This window comes from Piliocolobus tephrosceles, chromosome 13 (genome assembly GCF_002776525.5).
Source record: "Piliocolobus tephrosceles isolate RC106 chromosome 13, ASM277652v3, whole genome shotgun sequence".
Classification (NCBI taxonomy): domain Eukaryota; kingdom Metazoa; phylum Chordata; class Mammalia; order Primates; family Cercopithecidae; genus Piliocolobus; species Piliocolobus tephrosceles.
Genome location: NC_045446.1, coordinates 17,843,720 through 17,867,288, shown reverse-complemented (window position 1 = coordinate 17,867,288; position 23,569 = coordinate 17,843,720). Strand labels below are relative to the sequence as shown.

Sequence of the window (23,569 nt, the reverse complement as noted above, 5' to 3'; positions counted from 1 at the left end):
ATAAAAGGCTTTGTCTCAGTGTTAAGAAAAATTTTCCTGAGAAACAGTAATTGAGCTGAGCCCTGAAAGACAAATAGGGACTAATCAAGAAAGAGTGGCAAAGGGGGAGAAAGAACATTCCAGAAGGAACAGTATACTCCAAGGCCCTATGGCAGCAGGGAATATGGTATTTCCCACTCCTATAAAGAAAGAGAAGGGGAGCATGGTACAAAATAAGCTGGAGAGGACTGGAAAAGGCCAGACCATGCAGGACTATGAAGGCCAAAGGAAAGATTCCACTCATTATTCTAAGATCAATGGGAAAGCAATGAAATGATTTGGGGGCAGTTAAATGAGAAGTTAGTTTGTGGGATGATCAAATTTGCATTTACTGTGTTAGGCATTAGTGAAGAATTAGATGTCTGTCCTCTACACTATTAGATCAAAGAGACAGAAGGATCAACATATGATTGAAAAACAGAAATAATTTACATGTTATTTGTTTAAATGAAAATGTAATTTGGGGCAGGTGCTATGCTCACAGAAAAAACTGTTCCTTCTAAGGAAGGAATGCTGCCTAACCCACTATAAGATGAGTTCATTAGGAAGAAGGCATTACCTATTCTGCAACATTAGAGTGACGTATAACATAAATTAGTATCATAGTTGTACGTTTACTAATCAATGTAAGCCAGATTTATTTATTTTTTTAATTGGGCAACACCTCATTCTATAAAGTAGAATGAGTATTCCCTAAACCAGATTTAACATCTCTATTCTTTAAGTTTCAAAAACACATAATAAATGCTCAAAAAATGAAAAAAAAAAAGCACCAAATCACACGAGATTGAAAAACTCTTAGCACTTATTAACCACTCAAAAATTGGAAAACCTTTAAGATTTATCTATTTTGTCTGCCCCTTTCAGCGAGAAAATACATAATCTACCAAAAAAAAGCATTATAAATAGTTATGATTCTAAATAAGTTCCAAAATTTGCCCCAAAATTTTTGTTGCAATTTAATGTACTACATACCAACAATTTCTATGCAAATTAGAATAAAAACCAACTAGCTCACTGTTAATCTGGTCTTATTTGAAGAGCTACATGTTGATTTTTGATACAGTATTCAGCCTTGGCTAATTTATTATATAGGATGAAGGAATGGTTCTGTGGAGGATATAGGGACCATGGCTCCAAATTTCTACTCTACATACGTAGAACTGTATGTATACAACTGTGTAAGTTAGTATATTTTATTCAGTATTTTTAATAATCAACAACCATAAATCTTGAGTACTCAAATTCAAAACAAACTTTAAAAGAACTGTCAAGAACATAAAGTGGTTAACCTGAGGACTTTGAGTAGACTACATTTACAAGAAGAAATGAAATTCTAAAATCTACCAGATGGTAGATGTTTGTAGTTTTTAAAATGATTAAAAATAAAAGAAACTAGAGGTATAGTTGGGGAAAAAATAAGATAATCTGAAAGGATACCCGCCAAATAATGACATGATGTGATAAATTGTCTCTTATTAGCTTAAACTAGAAAATAAAGATTGGCAGATTCTGAGGGTAAATACTGGAATGCAGATTATATACATCAGAGAACCAAAAAATGTTGGATTTCTAAGGCCAAATTCAGAACACATCTCCAAAGAAGTCTCTATATAATAAAATGTTAGTAAGTACTTAGGTATCAGAAGTATATTGTACTATATATAGAAGGAGATGAAAAAACTAGCCAGTTACTAACTTTTTATAGATACCACTTACTTTTCACTTCACTAATATCTTTTCTTGGAATTCTTTCCAGAGACCCAAAAAAATTTTTAGTTGAGCTAGAGAAACCTATTTTCAATGAGAAAAAATAACATATCTAACAAGGCTTCAGTATTTTTGAAACTGCCAATGTTTTCACATGCTTCTAAGTAAGATGATAGTATAACTTCTGAAAAAACAAGCCAATGACACTGAAATCGAATTTCAGAAGAGTCTTACCTTGTGTTCACATTTCTGATCAACTGGTAGTTTCAACCACTCACTGTCATCTCCCATTGTGCTTCCAGGTTTTCCTTAGAATTAAGAGTATTTCCTGGTCAGATAAAGGCAGAAACCTACTTAGCAATCAGGCAGTCTCTTAAGACAAAAATAACTTTTCTGAGATTATTATTTTATCATTCATGCAATAACAAGAGTAAAAATCCCATTCTTTGGTCAGATCCCCACTTAATTCAATTAATATAACTTTTTTTTTTTTTTTTTTTAAAGTCACTCAAAAGACAGGGCATGGTGGTGGCTCACGCCTGCAATCCCAGCACTTTGGGAGGCTGAGGCGGGCATATCACCTGAGGTCAGGAGTTCAAGACCAGTCTGGTCAACATGGTGAAACCCCGTCTCTACTGAAAATACAAAAATTAGCTGGGTGTGGTGGTGCACACCTGCAGTCCCAGCTACTCGGGAGGCTGAGACAGAAGAATCACTTGAACCTGGTAGGCAGAGGTTGCAGTGAGCCAAAATCATCCCACTGCATTCTAGCCTGGGCAAAGAGTGAAACTCCATCTCAAAAAAATAAATAAAGTCACTCAAAAAATATAAATATAAATATATTCAAGTCTGGGCAACATGGTGAAACCCTGTCTATGCTAAAAATACAAAAATCAGCCAGGTGTAGTGGTGTGTGACTGTAGTCCCAGCTACTCGGGAAGCTGAGGTGGGAGGACTGCTTGAGCCCAAGAGACAGAAGTTGCAGTGAGCTGTGATCATGCCACTACACTCCAGCATGGGCAACAGAGCAAGACCCTGTCTCAAAAAAACCAAAAATTTGTTTTTTAAAAAATGATGCTTACATATTTTCACAAATGAGAACTTCTTAGACATAAAAGAAAGCTAGAATAAAACTGAATTGCTGAGCTATCTGGCCTTTTAAAAGGCCAAGAAAAAAGTTTTGGAAAAAGTCATACTTTCACCTAGAATTACTTACAGAACATAATCAATATGGGGGCCAGGTGCGGTGGCTCACACCTATAACCCCAACCACTTTGAGAGGCCAAGGCGGGCAGATCACAAGGTCAGGATCGAGACCATCCTGGCTAACACAGTGAAACCCCATCTCTACTAAAAATACAAAAAATTAGTCGGGTATGGTGGTGGGTGCCTGTAGTCCCAGCTACTTGGGAGGCTGAGGCAGGAGAATGGCTTGAACCCGGGAGACGGAGCTTGCAGTGAGCCGAGATCGCACCACTGCACTTCAGCCTGGGTGACAGACTCCATCTCAACAAAATAAATAAATAAGTAAATAAAAGAAAATAATCAATATGTAAAAGTGTTGATGCTGCCAAGCTCCCTTATTCTGGCAAACATGACTAGTCAATGTTTACATAAATGGCTACAAAATTAAATCCCTGAATGAACCTTTATACGTATTCTTTATGTAAACCATTTTTTTTAAGTGAGGCTTATAGTCAACATCCTTTTAATAACTTTATGCTACCTATCTTCTTTTTTTTGAGACAGAGTCTCGCTCTGTCGTCCAGGCTGGAGTAGAGGGAACACGATCTTAGCTCACTGCAATCTCCACATCCTGGGCTCAAGCAATCCTTACACCTCTGCCTCCCGAGTAGCTAGGAGTTGCTGGGACTGCAAGTGTGTACCACTATGCTGAGCTAATTTTGAAATCTGTTGTAGAGACAAGGTCTCATTATATTGCCCAGACTGGTCTCAAACTCCTGGGCTCAAGTGATCCCACTGATGGTGAGCCACCACAACCACCCCTATGCTATCTACCTAGACAACACCTTTTTCTTATTATAAAAGTAATGTGTGTTAACTGCAGAAAATTTAGTAACTACAGAAAAAACATAAGTATTAAAACAATTTCACCACCACCTAATAACCATGAGGAACACTAAATTATGTATCCACTTGACTCCTTCCAGTTTTTTTTCAATACACATGTAGTGTATAAATTATATGAAAAAGACAGGCATAATCTTCTTATAACATTTTTCTTATATGATCACAAACATTTTCCCAGATTTGAGAATATGATGTTTAAAGTCTACATAGCATTCCATTTTATGAATGTACCATAATTACCAACCCTACCATTGGACATTTGTTTTCAATTTTTCTTTTTCATTTTTGAGACAGGGTCTCACTCTGTCACCCAGGCTGGAGTGCAGTGGTGTGATCATAGCTCACTGCAACCTTAACGTCCTGGGCTCAAGTGATCCTCCCAACCTCCGCCTCCAGGTTCAAGTGATTCTTTCGCTTTAGTCTCCCGAGTAGCTGGGACTACAGGCGCATGTCACCATGCCCAACTAATTTTTTAGTTTTTGTAGAGATAGGGTCTCACTATGTTGCCCAAGCTGGCCAATTTTTCAATACTAAAAATAACATAGAAGAGGTCCTCCTTAATTCTCCATCCCTAGTTCTGGCTTGACACAAAATATGTTTTCAATAAATATTTGTTTACTGAATATATACTCTGATATTATCTATTCTGAATCAGGCACTGTGCAAAGTACTTTTTAAACATGCTAATTCACTTTGTAATAACATCAACTACATGAAAGAAATATATTCTCATTTTACACTAGATTCATAAAGATTAAGTAACCTGCGAAAACAACAAAACTGGTAAGCAATGCAATTAAACTAAGATGCAGTCTATGCTTCTTCCTTTACATCTTCTTCCCTCCCATTGCAAAGAAGAAAATATCCCAGAGAAAGATAGAATTGTAAAAGTTTATTAGGATATGTAGAACTTTCACTAAGACTTTTCTTCAAAATCCCTAGGATTGCCATGAAACAGCAGCAGCGTAATTTAAAGGAGTCGAGAGAATCTGCAGGAACTCAAATACAGCAATGATGGGAGACAGAATAGTTTAACAGTCCAGAAAACTGTATGGCGTTATCAGATACACATGCCCTACAACCCAGCAACTCTATTCCTAGGTGTATAGCCTAGAAACTGATGCAAACTACACCAGAAAACCTATACAGTGATAGTCAGAGCAATGTTGTTCATAATAGTCAAAAGCTGGAAACAGTTCACATGTTCATCAAAATGTGCTTTTCAAACTCAGGACCAGTCTTCCCCCACCACCCCCACCAACTGAATACTGGTATGTCTGTAAAATACAATAAAAATTATTATATCTGTGCATTTTTTAAGTTGAATGCCAAATGGTCCAGCTGCTGTGAATGCAAAATGGTCTAGCTGCTGTGTAAAACCATTTGGAAGTTTCTCAAAAAATTAGAGTATCATATAGGGATGAGCAGACTGATCTGGATTTTATAAACAGATATAAGAAGCCAAGTTTTTGGTACACAATAGAGTTTGATGCCTAAAGGGCAAATAAAACTGCCAACAAAGAGAAGCATTAATAAGATTAATCTGAACTATATATAATGCTTGCTGTGGTTTATCTGATCTAGTCCCTACTAAAGACACATATTCAGAAATTTCAATTATTCAGAGCTCTCAGATTTTTATCCCAGTCTAAAATAGAGGCAAAGACAAGGAGGCCAGCTAAAATAAGTATGTTTTACAGAAATATTATAATCATATACCACTGATCTAAAAATATAGTCCATGTTATTGCTGAAAAGGTTTAGGTGTAATTGTTTATTTGTAGACTAGAGGTTAAGAAACGTTTTCAAGGTTATACATGAAGGCAGAACTTAGAATAAATTCGAAATTGTCTGATTTTTCAGTTTAGTGTTCAAATAAATAACAAATTTCCTATTAAATATGCACTATATCCCATCATAAAAGAGACCCCAAAATCTGTGCATTTTCTCATTAACAAACCAGTTAAAAGTAAGGGACAGAGAGATTAAGTCATGAGTAATATTAGAGCTGGGCCTAGAACCTATGTCTCTTACTTCTCAGTCTATCTCTCTTCCCTACAACCCATGGGCCCAAATGTGGTGTCTTTTTAGTTTAAATTCCTGTATTTTGACAATCTATAAGAGTAATTACAGGCCGGGCGCGGTGGCTCAAGCCTGTAATCCCAGCACTTTGGGAGGCCGAGGCGGGTGGATCACGAGGTCAGGAGATCAAGACGACCATCCTGGCTAACATGGTGAAATCCCGTCTCTACTAAAAATACAAAAAACTAGCCGGGCGTGGTGGCAGGCGCCTGTAGTCCCAGCTACTCGGAGGCTGAGGCGGGAGAATGGCGTAAATCCGGGAGGCGGAGCTTGCAGTGAGCCGAGATCCGCCACTGCACTCCAGCCTGGGCGACACAGCAAGACTCCGTCTCGAAAAAAAAAAAAAAGAGTAATTACAGAGCTACTGTACAGATTATTTTCTCTTCTACTTAGAAAAAAACCACTGGCAGTACGACTATTTTATGGCAAATTCGCAAGCTCTTGACCTACAAAAGCTCTTCACTATCACAATACAAGAGATCTGAATTTGATTACCATTCCTGGACTCTCACTTCTGGCTAAGGAGATGCTATTGCAGAAGCACAGAATTATGTGAACAGAAGTTTGAGAAAAACTTCTGCTCTATCAAAAAGCAACCCATTTGAATGACCACTGAGTGTGATGATAGGCTCATAAAAAAAATTATTAAAAAAAAAAAAAGCAATGCATACACATGCCCAGAAATCTACTCAAATCATGTCTAGGAAGGACAACTGGATTAAAGAAACATAACAACTATGTAACTGTCGTAGAAAACTTAAGATTTTTATTACTTAACCAAAATCTGACAAAATCCCATCTCTGAGTAGCAAGTGGCAAAAATGACAAGACTTTCCCTCAAATTAAAAAAACCTCACTGTCTCCAGGTATTTCCCATTAACAAGGACAAGTGTTATCCTCTTGCTGGAGTATTCTGCATTACCAGGCGGCCAGAAATCTGAACTGTTTTCTAGCTGATTATCTCAAACTTTGCTGTGTTTGCTTTCCTAATCTTGGGATGGTGGTGTCCCACAAATTCCTTTAGAGACGGAGAGGGGTAAAGAGCTGTCTCTTTCACACGGTGCTCTTCGTATCAGGAGGAAAGAAGGTTAACTGGACTCTTCCTAAGAGATGATCACTGTCAACATATCCAAAAGGGGTACGGGATACCACCAATATAGGCCTCTGGAGAGACAGAAAGCTAAACCTGCTGTGAATTAGGACAACGTGGAGTTGCTGCTCGCCTGTACCAAGGTAGATGAAAACCTAATGCTTACTCATCCCAAAGTTACCAAGGTCTTCAAATACCGGGGTAAGGATCCAAGGCCCAGAGCAAGAGATTCAGCTCCACCCATTCAGCTCAAATGGGTTATACTCTGGTAAAAGCAAACCTCTCCTCACCCCAAGAAAGAACCAGGTGGGGGCAAAGCCAGGTCGTGGGCACTGCTCACCCACTGCATACCCAAACAAGCACCCTATGGCTGCTGTCACCACCCAGAAGTAGAGCAGATGCCCTGGCTTTAGCTCACTGCAGCCGGCATTGTTTACGCTCTGTCGCCGCCTTAGCCTCTGATAGGCCAGGAAAGTCCCCAGTACTGTCCACCAGGACTTGCAGCACGGTCGCAGATGCTTGCCCCTTGCCTGTGGTTTGACACTTACGCTCCCTGGGCAGGGAGAGGTCAGGGGACCTAAGGTCCGAGCAGGATCAGCAGGAATACCCGGCAGACTGTGGCGGCGGCGGCGGCAGCAGCATTGGTGCTGCGGACCGCTGGGAAACGCCTCCTCCGAGGGCGGGGCCCGGAGCGCCACTGCCAGAGTGCCCGCCCCACCCTCAGTTCCTCTCTCCGCACACACTGAAAGCTTAAAGGGGCCGCAGTGTATCTTCGCCCAGAGGTTTGCAGGCCTCAGGCGCTGCTTCCAGGTCATAGGCTTTCCAAGGCAAGAGGCAAATGATGGACCAACTAGGAAGACTACTGCGGTTCGGTGGACCTCTTTTTTTGGTGGTATTACACATAATATTCCAGAAACAAAGGAGATAACCAGTTCCCACTATCACAATCCTAATCCCTCCTCCAAGGGTGAAAAAATTACTGCAGGTAACAGCCAAAGCATCAAGGTAAATACATTGCCCCTCATTATATGTAAGCTGCTTACTTCATGAAACTCCTTTGGACTCGAGCAGTTCTTCAAATGGCATCTCAAAGGCCCGGAAAAGAACCTAGAATGCTCCACCTCACCTTTTCACGGAATTCCTTCTTTATGAAACTGGAGGAGGAATCCTGGACAATGATACAAGATGAGCAGGAAGGTAACAGAAGGTGAAATAGAAAAATACCAGCCTGGGCAACAAAGTGAGACCCCATCTCTACAAAAAATAAAAAATTAGCTGGGCATGGTGGTACAAGCCTGTAGTCCCAGCTACTCCGGAGGCTGAGGTGGGAGGATCCCGAGCCCAGGACTAGGCTGCAGTGAGCCAGACTGCACCACAACACTCCACCCTGAACAACCGAGTGAAACCTTACCTCTATAAAAGAAAAAAAAGAAAAATAGCCGGGCGTGGTGGCTCAAGCCTGTAATCCCAGCACTTTAGGAGGCCGAGACGGGCGGATCACGAGGTCAGGAGATCGAGACCATCCTGGCTAACCCGGTGAAACCCCGTCTCTACTAAAAAATACAAAAAAACTAGCCGGGCGAGGTGGCGGGCGCCTGTAGTCCCAGCTACTCGGGAGGCTGAGGCAGGAGAATGGCATGAACCCGCGAGGCGGAGCTTGCAGTGAGCTGAGATCCGGCCACTGCACTCCAGCCTGGGAGACAGAGTGAGACTCCGTCTCAAAAAAAGAAAAAAAAGAAAAATAACCTTTCCCTTCTTGTGTGTAAAATGTGATCTTTCAAAAATTGCCCTAAAAGTCAATGTAAATAAATGTACAAGTCTATGTAAGTAATCTTGCATGCCAATACAATTGTAATGTGCAGTCACCTAATGTAATATGAGGAGTTCTTAAGAAAATTGTAGTAGAAACAGCATTAATATTTCAAGGAGTTAAGTCCTAGTCTCTGAGATCTCCAAAGGTTAGCAACTAGTTTTAATTTTCTTTTTGTAGAAAGAGTTTGTCCTGAATCCTAGTTTACAAAGTTTGACTGCATTTTGTGTCTCCCATCATACCAACAGGAAAGATACGTGCTTTTTAAGTCCGTATTACACCACCTAATTTAGATGACTCAACACACCTCCTTAAAGCCTTAGGCCATCACCAGATCAGTACAGGAATCAATGTAGTAAGCTTAAAGACCATTTGTAAGAAACCCAGTTTCTCCTGTCCCCAACAGGAGTAAAGCAGAAATTTAAGAATCCAAAGAACAGTTATGAAGATTGCTCCACCAGGGAACAGACTCAGGTTACTCTTATTCTGAAGGTTTTAGAGAACCCTAACTTAAAGTTGCCAAGTAGCTTTTCGTTACTTGGGAGGGGGCGGGGTAGATAAATAAATAAAGTTGCCAAGTAAAAAACTGATTCAGATTAAAATAGTCTGATTTTTGAACTGCCAAGACAATCTCATTCTAAAATGCATTTAACTGTAAAGAATACCTCTGAATTAGGTAATTAAGACCTTTGTTCATTATATTCCCATCAAGCTTAACACTATTCTGAGAGTAATAGTTTGCAAATCAGCCTTTCTCATCAGATTGTGAGTGCCTCAAGGGCAAGGGCTGGAATGTATCTTAATTATCTTTTTCTCCCAATGTGTGATACAAAATAAGTACCCAACAAATATTTATCACAAGAAGTATGACCAACATTTTCTGTTACGTAGCATTCTAGTGACACAGGACTTCAGTTAACCACAATAAACATCAAAATAGTACAATGAGTGTATGTGTACATGCACACACAAATGGATAAGTGCTGCAAGTCCTGTGCTGTGCTTATGAGTGAATTAAACATTTTAAAAATTAGAGAAAAAAAATCTACTGTCACAAAAAAAGCCAAATACTGTATGATCCCACTTTTATGAGGTATGCAAATTCATAAATTCATAGAACCAGAAAGTAGAATGGTAGTAACCAAAGATGGGGTGGGGGTGTGCCTCGAGAGGGGGATAGGAGAAATATTTAGATACAGAGTTTCACATTAGCAAGATGAGAAAGTTCTGGAGATCTGTTTCATAACAATGTGAATATACTTAACACGATTTAACTGTACACTTAAAAATGGTTGGCCGGGCGCGGTGGCTCAAGCCTGTAATCCCAGCACTTTGGGAGGCCGAGACGGGCAGATCACGAGGTCAGGAGGTCGAGACCATCCTGGCTAACACAGTGAAACCCCGTCTCTACTAAAAAATACAAAAAACTAGCCGGGCGAGGTGGCGGGCGCCTGTAGTCCCAGCTACTCGGGAGGCTGAGGCAGGAGAATGGCATAAACCCAGGAGGCGGAGCTTGCAGTGAGCCGAGATCTGGCCACTGCACTCCAGCCTGGGCGACAGAGCGAGACTCTGCCTCAAAAAAAAAAAAAAAAAAAAAATGGTTAAGACGGTAAATTTTACACTATTGTTTTTATACCATACACAATTTATATAAAAATTGCTTTGCAAATATTTAAAGAAAACAAAAGATGATATGGAAGACAGAAGTAACTATATAAATACAGTTGACCCTTGAACAACATGGATTTGAACGGCACAGGTTGACTTGCATGTGAATTTTTTCTTTTTTCTTTTTTTTTTTTTTGAGACGGAGTCTCGCTCTGTCGCCCAGGCTGGAGTGCAGTGGCCGGATCTCAGCTCACTGCAAGCTCTGCCTCCTGGGTTTATGCCATTCTCCTGCCTCAGCCTCCCGTGTAGCTGGGACTACAGGCGCCCGCCATCTCGCCCAGCTAGTGTTTTGTACTTTTTAGTAGAGACGGGGTTTCACCGGGTTAGCAAGGATGGTCTCGATCTTCTGACCTCGTGATCCACCTGTCTCGGCCTCCCAAAGTGCTGGGATTACAGGCTTGAGCCACCGCGCCCGGCCGCATGTGAATTTTTTTCTGCCCGTCACCCCTAATTCAGCAGGACCAACCCCTCCTCTTCCTCAGCCTATTCAACATGAGGATGATGACAAGGATGAAGACCTTTATGATGATCCACTTCCATTTAATGAATAGTAAATATATTTTCTATTTATTGGGCAATAAAGTGAAACCCTGTCTCTAAAAATAAAAATAAAAAATTATCTGGGCATGGTGGTGCATGCCTGTTAGTCCCAGCAACTCGGGAGGCTAAGGTGGAAGGACTGCCTGAGCCCAGGAAAAGTGAGTCAAGAGGGGACCACAGCACTCCACCCTGAACAATGAAGTGAGAAAAAATATTTTTTCCTCCTTCTGATTTTCTTAACATTTTCTTTTCTCTAGCTTACTTTACTGTAAGAATACAATATATAATACATATAACATACAAAATATGTGTTAAACAACTGTTTATGTTATCAATAAGGCTTCTGGTCAACAGTAGGCTATTAGTAAAGTTTTGGGGGAATCTAAAGTTATATGTGAAGTTCCCACTGCACAGGGGGATCCCTAACCTTGGCATTGCTCAAGGGTCAAATGTGCCAATGTGGAAGAAATCCATTAAGTTTTAAGAAGAAATTTGCAAGACAGTATATGAAGTCTAATTCCTTTTTTGCGCGCGCGTGTGTGTGTGTATATATATATGTCTCACATACACATTTACATATGCATTTGTGTAAGCTAATAATGACCCCCAAAGCGATCAGGTTGTAATCCCTGGAACTTGTAAATGTTACTTTATTTGGAAAAAGGGTCTTTGCAGATGTGATTAAATTAAGGATCTCGAGATGGGGGGATTACCCTGGATTATCTGGGTGGGTCCTAAAGGCAATCACATATATCATTACGGGCAACACAGAAGGAGATTTGACACAATGGAGAAAGTGATACGAAGAGGGATTGGAGAAAGATTAGAACAGAGTAGAGTAAGATGGCCACAGACCTAGCAGTGCCAGCAGCCACCAAAAGCTGGAAGAGGCAAGGAACTGATTCTTTCCTAGGGCCCCTGGAGGGAGTGTGGTCCTGCTGACTGACACCCTGATGTAGGTCCATAAGAATCATTTTGGATTTCTGGCCTCCATACTTTGAGAGAGCAAATCCTGTTGTTTTAAGCCACCAAGTTTGTGGTCATTTGTTACAGCAGCCATAGAAAACTAGGACAACATTGTACATGTTTGAATGTACATAAACATTTTCTGGAAGGATCTGTAGAAAATTGTTAACCATGGCTACTTCTGAGAGTGTGTCTAAGGGTTAAGGAAAGAAATTTTTTTAAAAAACTTTTACTTTTAACTTTAATACCCATCCATGCCTTCTGATTTTTAATAATGAGCTTCAGCATCTTTTATAATAATTTTATATTTTTTATATTATTAAATATTTTTCATTTACTTTTTCTTTATTTAACTCCCACTTAGATGATAAATAATGCTTTTAAAAGCTTTAAAACTTTAAAATTCCCACTTGGAGCCTTGAAGCTGGATCATCTGCCTATACTCATCCCAAAGGCTACACTTCACTTTCCCTCTTAACATTTTTCTTGTGTGCATGGTATCTCCTTTGAAAGAAGGAACTCAGTCTTATTCATTATCCCAGCATTGAGCATAGTGCTTTGTACTCTAGTGTAAAATTTCTAAAATGGCACCATTTCATCAAGTCACAGAAGTCTTTTTGTTTTCTGTTTTTTGAGACAGGGTATTGCTCCATTGCCTAGGCTGGAGTATGGTGGTGCAATCACCGCTCACTCTAGTCTCAACCTCCCAGCCTCAAGTGAGCCTCCTGCCTCAGCCTCCTGAGTAGCTAGGACTACTGGGGCATGTACCACCACGAATGTCTAATTTTTAAAATTTTTTGTAGAGACAGGGTTTCACTATGTGGTCCAGGCTGGTCTCGAAGTTCCAGGCTCAAGCAATCCTCCTGCCTCAGCCTCCCAAAGAGTTGATATTACAGGCATGAACCACCCAGCCAGAAGTCTTTTTTTTTTTTGAGACGGAGTCTCACCGTGTCGCCCGGGCTGGAGTGCAGTGGCCGGATCTCAGCTCACTGCAAGCTCTGCCTCCCGGGTTTACGCCATTCTCCTGCCTCAGCCTCCCGAGTAGCTGGGACTACAGGCGCCCGCCAACTCACTCGGCTAGTTTTTTTATTTTTTAGCAGAGACGGGGTTTCGCCGTGTTAGCCAGGATGGTCTCAATCTCCTGACCTCGTGATCCGCCCGTCTCAGCCTCCCAAAGTGCTGGGATTACAGGCTTGAGCCACCGTGCCCGGCCCAGAAGTCTTAAATATACAATAATTGTATCTTTTTTTTTTTTTTTTTTTGAGACAGGGTCTTGCTTTGTTACTGAGGCTAGCATGCAGTAGCACCAACACAGCTCACTGCAGCCTCAACTTCCTGGGCTCTGGCAATCCTTCTGCCTCAGCACCTCATATGGCTGGGACCACAGGTATGTGCCATCATGCCCAGCTAACTTTCTTACTTTTTGTAGAGAGGGGGTCTCACCATCTTGCCCAGGCTGGTTTTGAACTCCTGGACTCAAGTGAACTGCCTGCCTCAGCCTCCCAAAGTGCCGGGATTACAGGCATGAGCCACCACGCCTGGTCTTATAAAGAAAATTTTGTAGAATGTGTATTTCAAATGTGTTGAGAAAGCAAGATATATTTAATAAAATTCTGAAGTAAACCCTTTTCAAAGTGAAAATAAATCACTCAGTAATATTATTTTGAAATTTTCCAAGATTTCTGCCACTGTTTTCCTAGTTACTTTTTTATTATAAGATCCACTAAAGAGGGTAATTTCATTTTTAGAATCTTTCACTTTCACAAAGCCATGGCAGTAGAACAGCTGCTTGAAGGAAATCTTACTGCAGAAAGCTCTACTCTAGATTAAATTTAGTGTAAACCTGGAGTCATATTGAGCTCTGGAGGTAGACAGATTGAGTTGTAAACCTTGCTCTGCCACAAACCAGCTGATCCTCAGTTTTATCAATCATCATAACAATACCATCTTCATGTTGCTCCCTATTTAAGACACACTTCTTGAGCATATATTATGTGCCAGGCACTATCCTAAGCACTTCACATGTATTTACTCATTTAATCCTTAAAACCCTTAAGTTGATATTATTATCCCTATTTAATAATAAGGCAATTGAGGCAAAGAGGGTAACTTGCCTAACATGACTCAACTAATCATTGTTGTAAAGATTAAATGTTGTACATGTTGGCCGGGCGAGGTGGCTCAAGCCTGTAATCCCAGCACTTTGGGAGGCCAAGGTGGGCGGATCACGAGGTCAGGAGATCGAGACCATCCTGGCTAACACAGTGAAACCCCGTATCTACTAAAAAATACAAAAAACTAGCCGGGCGAGGTGGCGGGCGCCTGTAGTCCCAGCTACTCGGGAGGCTGAGGCAGGAGAATGGCGTGAACCCGGGAGGTGGAGCTTGCAGTGAGCTGAGATCCGGCCACTACACTCCAGCCTGGGCGACAGAGCATTTACCAGAGATGGGGCCAACACACTCCAGCCTGGGAGACAGAGTGAAACCCCATCTCAAAAAAAAAAATAAATAAATAAAATAGCTGAGCCACCCTTGTCACAGTATTTTTTTTTTTTAGAATATAAAAATAAAAATAAAAAAATAAAGACACAGAAACACAGCCAACTGGTTAGTCAGATACTGTTTTGGTCACTTTGTCATACAGAGAAGATGATGTCAGTTTTGGCCAATTTTGTTCAACAAATATTTTTGACCACCTAGTTTGTTGCAGGCATTGTTGAGCCACTGAGGTAACCTCACAGGAAAAAAAAAAAAATCTGGCTGGGCGAGGTGGCTCCAGCCTGTAATCCCAGCACTTTGGGAGGCCGAGACGGGCGGATCACGAGGTCAGGAGATCGAGACCATCCTGGCTAACACCGTGAAACCCCGTCTCTACTAAAAAATACAAAAAAACTAGCCGGGCGAGGTGGCGGGCGCCTGTAGTCTCAGCTACTCGGGAGGCTGAGGCAGGAGAATGGCGTAAACCCGGGAGGCGGAGCTTGCAGTGAGCTGAGATCCGGCCACTGCACTCCAGTCCGGGTGACAGAGCAAGACTCCGCCTCAAAAAAAAAAAAAAAAAAAAATCTATGCTGTGCTTTCATTTCTATAAGAAAATCTAACAATATATAGATAAACAATAAACAATTATAAAACAATATATGCCATGAAGTAAATAAGGAAAAGTGAAGTAAAAGTGACCAAGAGGGCTCCTCTAATTAAGAGCTCAGAAAAGTATCTCTTTAAGGAGATGATATTTAAGTTGAGGCCTGAGAGTGCCAGTAATAAAGCCTGGGGGTAGGGCTAGAGTGACGTGGAAGTTCCAGAACAGAATGCAAAGACAGAAAAGAATAAGCATAATGTGTTGGAGTTACATACATCAAGTAGGTAGAGTAACTGCCCTGACAGAAATGACCTAAGTAATGTATTCTAAACTCCAGAGGCAAGAATAGGAAAATCATTCAAAAACCTTAACACTCTCCAACATTGACTACCAAGAATCCATCAATCCTAATCAGATTAAGAACTCAATTTTTATGCATCCCTTTAGCTACCTCCCGCCACCACTGTCACAGTTGTCCATCTCCCAAATGGTAAATGCTATTCTGCATTGCCCCATCTTCCCTCTAAAAACTATCACGCTGGTCATTCATATTTCATCGCATCTCTGGTAGAAGTACTTTTTTAAAGGGGCTGGGGGAATTCTACCCAGAAATTGCTCTTGCATTCTCCTACAGATCCCTACTTCATGTAGTACAACCATAGGTTAAGAGCAAAGGCCCTAGAGACAGACTAACCTGGGTTCGAATTCAGGTTCCATCACTTAGTTCTATGATGTTGAGCAAGTTGCACAGCCTTTTAAAGACTCAGTTTCCTCATCTGTAAAACATTGTGAGGATAAAAAAAGATAAAATACAGCTGTGCATGGTGGCTCATGCTTGTAATCCCAGCACTTTGGGAGGGTGAGGAGGGCAGATTGCTTAAGCCTAGGAGTTTGAGACCAGGCTGGGTAACATGGCAAAACCCTGTCTCTACAAAAATACAAAAATTAGCTGGATGTAGTGGCATGTGCCTGTAGTCCCAGCTACTCGGGAGGCTTAGGTGGGAGGATCCATTGAGCCCAGGTTGAGGCTACAGTGAGCCATGATCACACCACTACACTCCAGCCTGGGTGACACAGCGAGACCCTGTCTCAAAAAATAAATAAATAAAATAAAATAAAATGTGGGACCCAGTAGGCATTCAATACATGTTAGCTACTGCTAGTAAAATTATTTGGGCATGTATTTTATTCAAGGACCAGAGCTGAGCCCAGAGGGATTACAGAAACTATAATTTGCTACAGTAAATTGTTTGAGAGATAAAACTGTCAAACTCCCTTAGGTCAGGGCCTTTGTCTTTTTCTGGTTCACCAGTGTATTCCCTGAATCTAGAACAATGTGTAACAGACATTAAGCATCAATCTCAATATCTGTTCAATGAATGAATAAGACCCCATTAAAGAAGCATAAGAGAGCCTGGCTTTACCTTAACATATTCATTCCTGTCAACATTTTTAACACTTATCCTAAGGCACTGTTAAAGATGTTTATTATTTTTAATTGCTTACCAAAAACCTAAACAGTGTTCATAATATTAAGGCACTCAAATTTATTGCAATTAAAACTTTGCTGCTGGAGCAGCTGAGAGCTGAGAACATGGTGGTCCCTGAAGCATGGTATGCCCAGACAGGGCATGGACGCTCCATGCCTCTTCCCCTATACCTCACCCTATATAGCTCTTTGTATCCTTTGCAATATCCTTTATAATAAACTGGCTGGAAAATGTGTTTTCCTGAGTTCTGTGAACAGCTCTAGCAAATTAATCAAACCCAAGGCGGGGGTTGGGGGATTGTAGGAATGTCCATTTATATAGTGAGTCTACAGAAGCACAGGTAAAAAAAAAAAAAAAAAAAAAAAAACCTGGGGCTTGAGATTGGCATCTGACTCGGGGGCAGTCTTGTGGGACTAAACCCTCAACCTGTGGGATCTGACACTACCTCCAGATAAAGAGTGTCAGAATCGGCCAGACACGGTGGCTCATGCCTGTAATCCCAACACTTTGGGAGGCTGAGGTGGGCGGATCACTTGAGGCCGGGAGTTCAAGACCAGCCTGGCCAAAATGGAGAAACTCCGTCTCTACTAAAAATACAAAAAATTAGATGGGCGTGGTGGTGGGTTCTTGTAATCCCAACTACTCAGGAGGCTGAGGCAGGAGAATCGCTTGAACCTGGGAGACAGAGGTTGCAGTGAGCCAAGATTGCGCCACTGCACTCCAGCATGGGCGACAGAGCGACTCTGTCTCAATAAAAAAAAAAAAAAAAAAAAAAGTCAGAATTGAACTGAATTAGATGACACACAGCTGGTGTCCACTGCTGAAGAACTATTTGCTTGGTGTGTGGGGAAAAAAATCCCACACATCTGAGGTCACAGAAGTTTTCTGTATTGTGAGAGTATAAGATAAACTTATTAAAGTTTCTTATTCTATATTCTCAGAATTGGTGTCAGAACTGGGATTTGCTAGAATGACTTTGACTCACAGACACATATGGTTTGGGAAGAAAAAGGATAAAAGGATAGGGATGAAGAACTTTGATTCCTAGGTGGCTAAGTAGTCACCTATGGCAAGGAGCCAAAGTTGTGCTGCCATCTTACATTACTCTAGGTAAAAATTATCCATGGAATCTAGAGATGGATCCAATTGCCTGGGAGTTGGTTCACAGGATGCACAAGGAAATACAAACTAGTATTAAAAAAGTGAAATGTTGGCTAGGCACGGTGGCTCACGCCTGTAATCCCAGCACTTTGGGAGGCCAAGGCAGGTGGATCACAATGTCAGGAGATCAAGACCATCTGGCTAACATGGTGAAATCCCATCTCTACTAAAAATACAAAAAAATTAGCAGGGCGTGGTGACTCACATCTGTAATCCCAGCTACTTGGGAGGCTGAGGCAGGAGAATCGCTTGAGCCTGGGAGGCAGAGGTTGCAGTGAGCTGAGATTGTGCCATTGCACTCCAGCCCTGGAGACAGAGTAAGACTTCGTCTCAAAAAAAAAAAAGAAAAAAAAGTGAAATGTTAAATCCCTTGGTTATTGTTATCTGTAAGAGCTAAAATGAAATTAAAAGAGAGTGGTGGGTTGGACCTTCCTGCTAGACCAAGCTCAGACTTCAGAGAGTGTGAGAGCTTAGGCCTCACACTAGCCTCAAAGCTGTCCCCCAAGGGAAAAATTTATGCCGGGACCACAGAAAGTGCTTCTAAGATCTCTGGTAATGAAGAAGGTGGTCTGCGAAAACCAAAGAACTATAGAAACCAGGGGGTACAATGTGAAGGAATTGTTTCATTTTGTACATTAGTATCACAAGCTCCCTGAAGGAGACAGTCTGATTCCACCTATAAATGCCAAGTGGAACACCCCAGATCCAGATAAGGCCACGGATATGCTTCATATGCAAGCCATGTGAAACTGGCTTTATGATGACTAGGACATTTGCCCTCTGAATATGCCCACTAGCCAGTCATGGTAAATGCTGTGGTTAAGGGTGACCCTTAATGTGGATAACTTTACTGTTGCAAAATCAAAAGACAGGTTGAGAAGCCTTATCAAATGTGCTGTCTCAGTTTCCTCTCGTGAGTCTTACAGATGCTAATAAAACTATTAAGTTAAGAGAATGGTGAGACAGAGGACAAATGGATTCATCCTGGAAAGTGGAAATTTTTAAATGGATATTTAGAAATAAGGTAGCAGGGTGCGGTGGCTCATGCCTATAATTCCAGCACTCTGGGAGGCGAAGACAGGATGATCACTTTTTTTTTTTTTTTTTTTTTTTTTTTTGAGACGGAGTCTGGCTCTGTCTCCCAGGCTGGAGTGCAGTGGCCAGATCTCAGCTCACTGCAAGCTCCGCCTCCCGGGTTTACGCCATTCTCCTGACTCAGCCTCCGGAGTAGCTGGGACTACAGGCGCCCGCCACCTCGCCCGGCTAGCTTTTTGTATTTTTAGTAGAGACGGGGTTTCACTGTGTTAGCCAGGATGGTCTCGATCTCCTGACCTCGTGATCCGCCCGTCTCGGCCTCCCAAAGTGCTGGGATTACAGGTTTGAGCCACCGCGCCCGGCCTCAGGATGATCACTTGAGCCCACGAGTTCGAGACTAGCCTGGGTGCCAAAGGAAGACCCTGCTGGTGTCCCAACATTAAGGGGTTCCAAACAAGTTTGCTATATTTACCCTAGTTTGCAGAAATTATAAGTCAGGAGGCAGATTAGAATGAGAAATCTGATCTGAAATTGTGGAGGCAATAGGTAGATGAGTCAAGATAAAGACTGACAAATGGACAAGAGTCTCTTGGCTCAACCACCTGCTGGGGACCCCAAGCCTTCTGTATACAAGTAGGTAAAATGGTCAGGGAGTGGCGAAGAGAAATTCCTGGGCTCCTTCATATGGAAGCCCCAGGCACAGTGGTACCAAGAGCCATTGGTGAAGCCCCGAAGAGGGCTACAATTAGATTCAGAGAAGGCCAGGCGTAGTGGCTCACACCCGTAATCCCAGCATTTTGGGAGGCCGAGACAAAAGAATCCCTTGAGCCTAGGAGTTCGAAACCAGCCTGGGCAACAAGGCAAAACCCCATCGCTACAAAAATTTGCCAGGCATGGTGATGCACATCTGTAGTCCCAGCTACTGGAAGGCTGAGATGGGAGGATCACCTGAGCCCTGGAGGTCGAGGCTGCAGTGAGTCATAATCGCAGCACTGCGCTCCAGCCAGGGCAAAAGAGTGAGATCTGATCACACACACACACACACAAAATTGAGAGAACACAAAGATATAAGTGTTGACAGAACTATGAAAGTTGGAAGCTGTGTCTCCTATACATAAATGTTTTATGGGAATGGATATTATGTCTGGCTGGGGAACACTTCCCCTACCTGGTATTGCAAAAACAAAACCTGTTGATGAAGTCCTAATAGAAGCTCCAGTTAGAAAAGTTAGGGTTAGCCAGGTGTGATGGCTCACACGTGTAATCCCAGCACTTTGGGAAGCTGAGGTGGGTGGATTACTTGATGTCAGGAGTTCGAGACCAGCCTGGCCAACATAGTGAAACCCTGTCTCTATTAAAAATAGAGCTACTTGGGAGGTGGAGGTGGGAGAATCGCTTGAACCCAGGAGGCAGAGGTTGCAGTGAGCCAAGATCGCACCACTGCACTCCAGCCTGGGCAAAAGAGCAAGACTCTGTCACAAAAAAAATTTTTTTAAAAATAAAAGAAAAGAAAAGTGAGGGTTGATGGAATTAAGATAAAAGTTTACAGGAGAGTTGGTATATTCAAACATACTACATGTGAGAGCATAAGAGCTCTACACCCTTCTCCCATACCTACTAGCCCTATGCCTCTCTTCATCTGTATGATTTGTAGCATCATTTATGATAAACTGTAAAAGGAAAAAACAAACAAAAAAACACTAAAAAAAAAAAGCTGCTGCTAAAACTGAACTGTCAGTTGTAAAAGACTGTGATGGAATTACCACACGCCACTGTTCAAAATTCAAAACTGATCAAGACTTTAAAGTAATGGAGAATAAAGTAAAAGGCATGTTAATTGTTACGGAATACCTTTGCTTGCCATTGCCTCAGTGAACAGCCTTTAATTTTTTTTTTTTTTTTTTTTTTTTTTTTAGACAAGAGTCTCGCTCTGTCACCCAGGCTGGAGTGCGATGGCTGGATCTCAGCTCACTGCAACCTCTGCCTCCCGGGTTCAAATGATCCTCTCTTGCCTCAGCCTCCCAAGTAGCTGAGATTACAGGTGCCCGCCACCACGCCCAGCCATTTTTTGTATTTTTAGTAGAGGGAGAGAGACGGGGTTTCACCATGTTGGCCCGACTGGTCTCGAACTCGTGACCTGGTGATCCGCCCGCCTCAGCCTCCCAAAGTGCTGGGATTACAGGCGTGAGCCACGGCGCCCAGCCTAAAATCTTATTGTAAACAATTTTACATGAGTTTACCAACTAGATTTAACTTATGGTAGCAAAATAAATGGATTTCACATTTATCTATATCATTAAATTTTATAAAAGCATTACAGTTTGTCCAGTCACTTCAGAGAAGTCAAAAGTCTTTTACAATTTCTTAAAGTTTCAAAAGATTCTTAGCTTAATTTATTGGCTCTTTAGGTCAAAAGAAGGACTTCTCAGGGTGATGAAAATGGAGGAAGGAGGAGCTCACCTTTCTAAAAATGAGTTTTCAATTACTATAATTATGCATAAGAAAGGCAGCATTTCTGGGCCAAGATTTGATGCCTTGGTCCCATGAGAATTAAATTAGAGCCATGCATAAATTTGGGGCGAGTTCTGCAAAAACCACTTCAACCTCTATTGATACTGAATGAAAAACTCATTGTTAAGATTAATCAACACGAATATATTTTCTAACACACACTAGCCACTCTGGCAACATCCCTTTCATCATTTTCTATCCAAGAAACAGAATGGAATGCATTTCAATCCTGCCCAAGAATGACCACGATTACAAGTCAGGAGAGAGCTCAAAAGTAAGAATCTAGTTCACCGAGCCCCGATCTAAAAGTAGCAAGGCCCAGCCCACATTGCTGGCTATTGTATTGGTTCCCCCACACCTCCAGGGCTGGAAGGACACCTGAACGCTCCCGACACCTTGAGAGAGAGAAAGCCAAACGTTAAGGGCGGGGTGGTGGATGATCGGAATCGTTCACCTCGCAGCAAGCCGGGAGGGACACAGGTGTGCGGCCAGGCCCCGCTGCCGCTGTCCTTGCCACGCTCCGAGGCGACAAGGCCCTTCGCAACCACCACAGCCCTAGTAGGCGCTTACTTATTCATTCGCTTGACAATTACGCGAGGGGCACTCTAGCAGGGCCGGCTCTCGGGGCCCCCGCCCCAGTCCTGGTACACCGCTGCCGCCAGGCGCGGCCCTGCGCCGCCCGCGCCCCCCAGACGCTACCACCCGTGCCCCGCTGCGGCGCGCTGTGGCCACCCGGAGCCCACCCCCGGCCTCCGCAGCACACAAACGCCCACGCCCCCCGCCCTGCCCGCCGCAGGTCCCCCGGCCTCCGCCCCGCTTCGCCGCCTCAGACCTGCCGGGTTCGTGGGGCAAAGGAGGCGCGCGTCTGGAGGACCCCAGCAGCCCGGGATCCAAGGGCTCCTCTGAGCGCGCGATGGCTGCACTCGAGGGCCTCGCGGGTGGGGCCACTGACCACTCACCTCAGCCGGGTCAGAACCAAGGGGCCTGCTCTAAGCCGTTTGAAACCGCTTGGGCCGCCGCACACCCCGCAGTGTCCTCGTTCTTTATTGGTCCTCGACAGACCGCCCATCGGCCTTTTATTGGTCCATTTGAAAGGCCTATGGGCACGCGCCGCCCGCAGCCTTAAAGGAGCCGCGAGTAGCCGTGTTTCCCTGTGGACCAGACACTGCCTACACGCGTGGGGACGCTGGTCGCTGCCGGGGGCAAGCTGCCGACGACTCCCGAAAGAAGGGCGAAAGGTGTGTGTAGACCTGGGCATCCCTGGCCATCAGCATGTTTGCTTTATTTAATTACAGATGTTCAAGCTGCTGTCAACACCTGGCAATTTTTTTTGGTCATTATTCATTCCCCTGAGATTGACTGTGAAGCTAAGTGCTGTGAGGGAAACCAGAGGCAGCTTAAAGTAACAGCGAATGAAGCCAGGACGCTGGATTCTGACCTCGGACCTGTTCTGAGTAAATCACTTTTCTCAATAAATCTTCTGGAGTTGTTTCCTTATCTGTAAAATGGGATAACGATGTTTCCCTTACAATTTAATGGGAGGAGTTAATATAACTAATAGAATGTCTTGAGAAAAGCCTTTGTGAACTGTAACGCATTCTGCAACTACTGAGTACTCCCTTATAAAAATGAGAGGCTGGGTTAACGTGATCTCCAGAATTCTAGCTTAGCTCTACATTCAGTGTTTCTATGAATGAGTTCAGGTCCTTACTTCCAAGGAATTTATAATCTACAATGGTTAGAGGAATATAACATACACAGTAGTCACTAAAATTCAAAGCAGTGTAATAACTGTATAAATGAAAAGCTATAAATGCTTAGACACAGGAGAAATTTTATGGGGAGGATCTGTGAGGAAGGTGAATTTTTAATCTAGGATTTAAAGAATGTGTAGATTCTCAACAGGCTAAAAGATGGAGAGGGGATGGATAAAAGTAAATGAAACAATTACATGTTTTTTAATTGTCAAGTTGGCAGAGACGAAGAAGTTTAACAACCTTTGGTTGGTCAAGATTTGGAAAAACAGGCCGGGTGCAATGGCTTATGCCTGTAATCCTAGCACTTTGGGAGGCCGAGGCAGGGGGATTGCTTGAGGCCAGGGGTTTAAGACCAACCTGGGCAACATAGCAAGACCCCGTCTCTGTTTTTTTGTTTTGTTTTTTGAGACGGAGTCTCGCTCTGTCGCCCAGGCTGGAGTGCAGTGGCCGGATCTCAGCTCACTGCAAGCTCCGCCTCCCGGGTTTACGCCATTCTCCTGCCTCAGCCTCCCGAGTAGCTGGGACTACAGGCGCCCGCCAC

At 42.7% G+C, this 23,569-nt stretch overlaps 1 protein-coding gene and 1 long non-coding RNA gene across 5 annotated transcripts in view; one reads left to right on the top strand and one right to left on the bottom strand.

Moving 5' to 3' along the window:
• CKAP5 (cytoskeleton associated protein 5) overlaps nucleotides 1–22,326 on the bottom strand; it is a 101,141-nt gene extending 78,815 nt beyond the window's left edge. Inside the window, exons 1-2 of one of the 4 annotated variants that reach the window (XM_023215693.2) lie at nucleotides 22,231–22,326; nucleotides 1,984–2,077 (exon numbers count right to left, since the gene is read on the bottom strand). In XM_023215693.2, coding sequence (XP_023071461.2) covers nucleotides 1,984–2,040 — 57 coding nt within the window. In that variant the 5' untranslated portion in view covers nucleotides 2,041–2,077; nucleotides 22,231–22,326. Of the gene's footprint in view, nucleotides 1–1,983; nucleotides 2,078–7,560; nucleotides 7,683–15,768; nucleotides 15,836–22,230 lie in introns of those variants that run through there. The other 3 variants (XM_023215696.2, XM_023215695.2, XM_023215694.2) reach the window with 3 other exon arrangements.
• Nucleotides 22,327–22,421: 95 nt separating this feature from the next.
• LOC113224774 overlaps nucleotides 22,422–23,569 on the top strand; it is a 26,735-nt gene continuing 25,587 nt past the window's right edge. The window contains exons 1-2 of the long non-coding RNA XR_003309388.1: nucleotides 22,422–22,509; nucleotides 22,626–22,725. This is a non-coding gene — a long non-coding RNA (uncharacterized LOC113224774). The remainder of the gene's footprint in view (nucleotides 22,510–22,625; nucleotides 22,726–23,569) is intronic.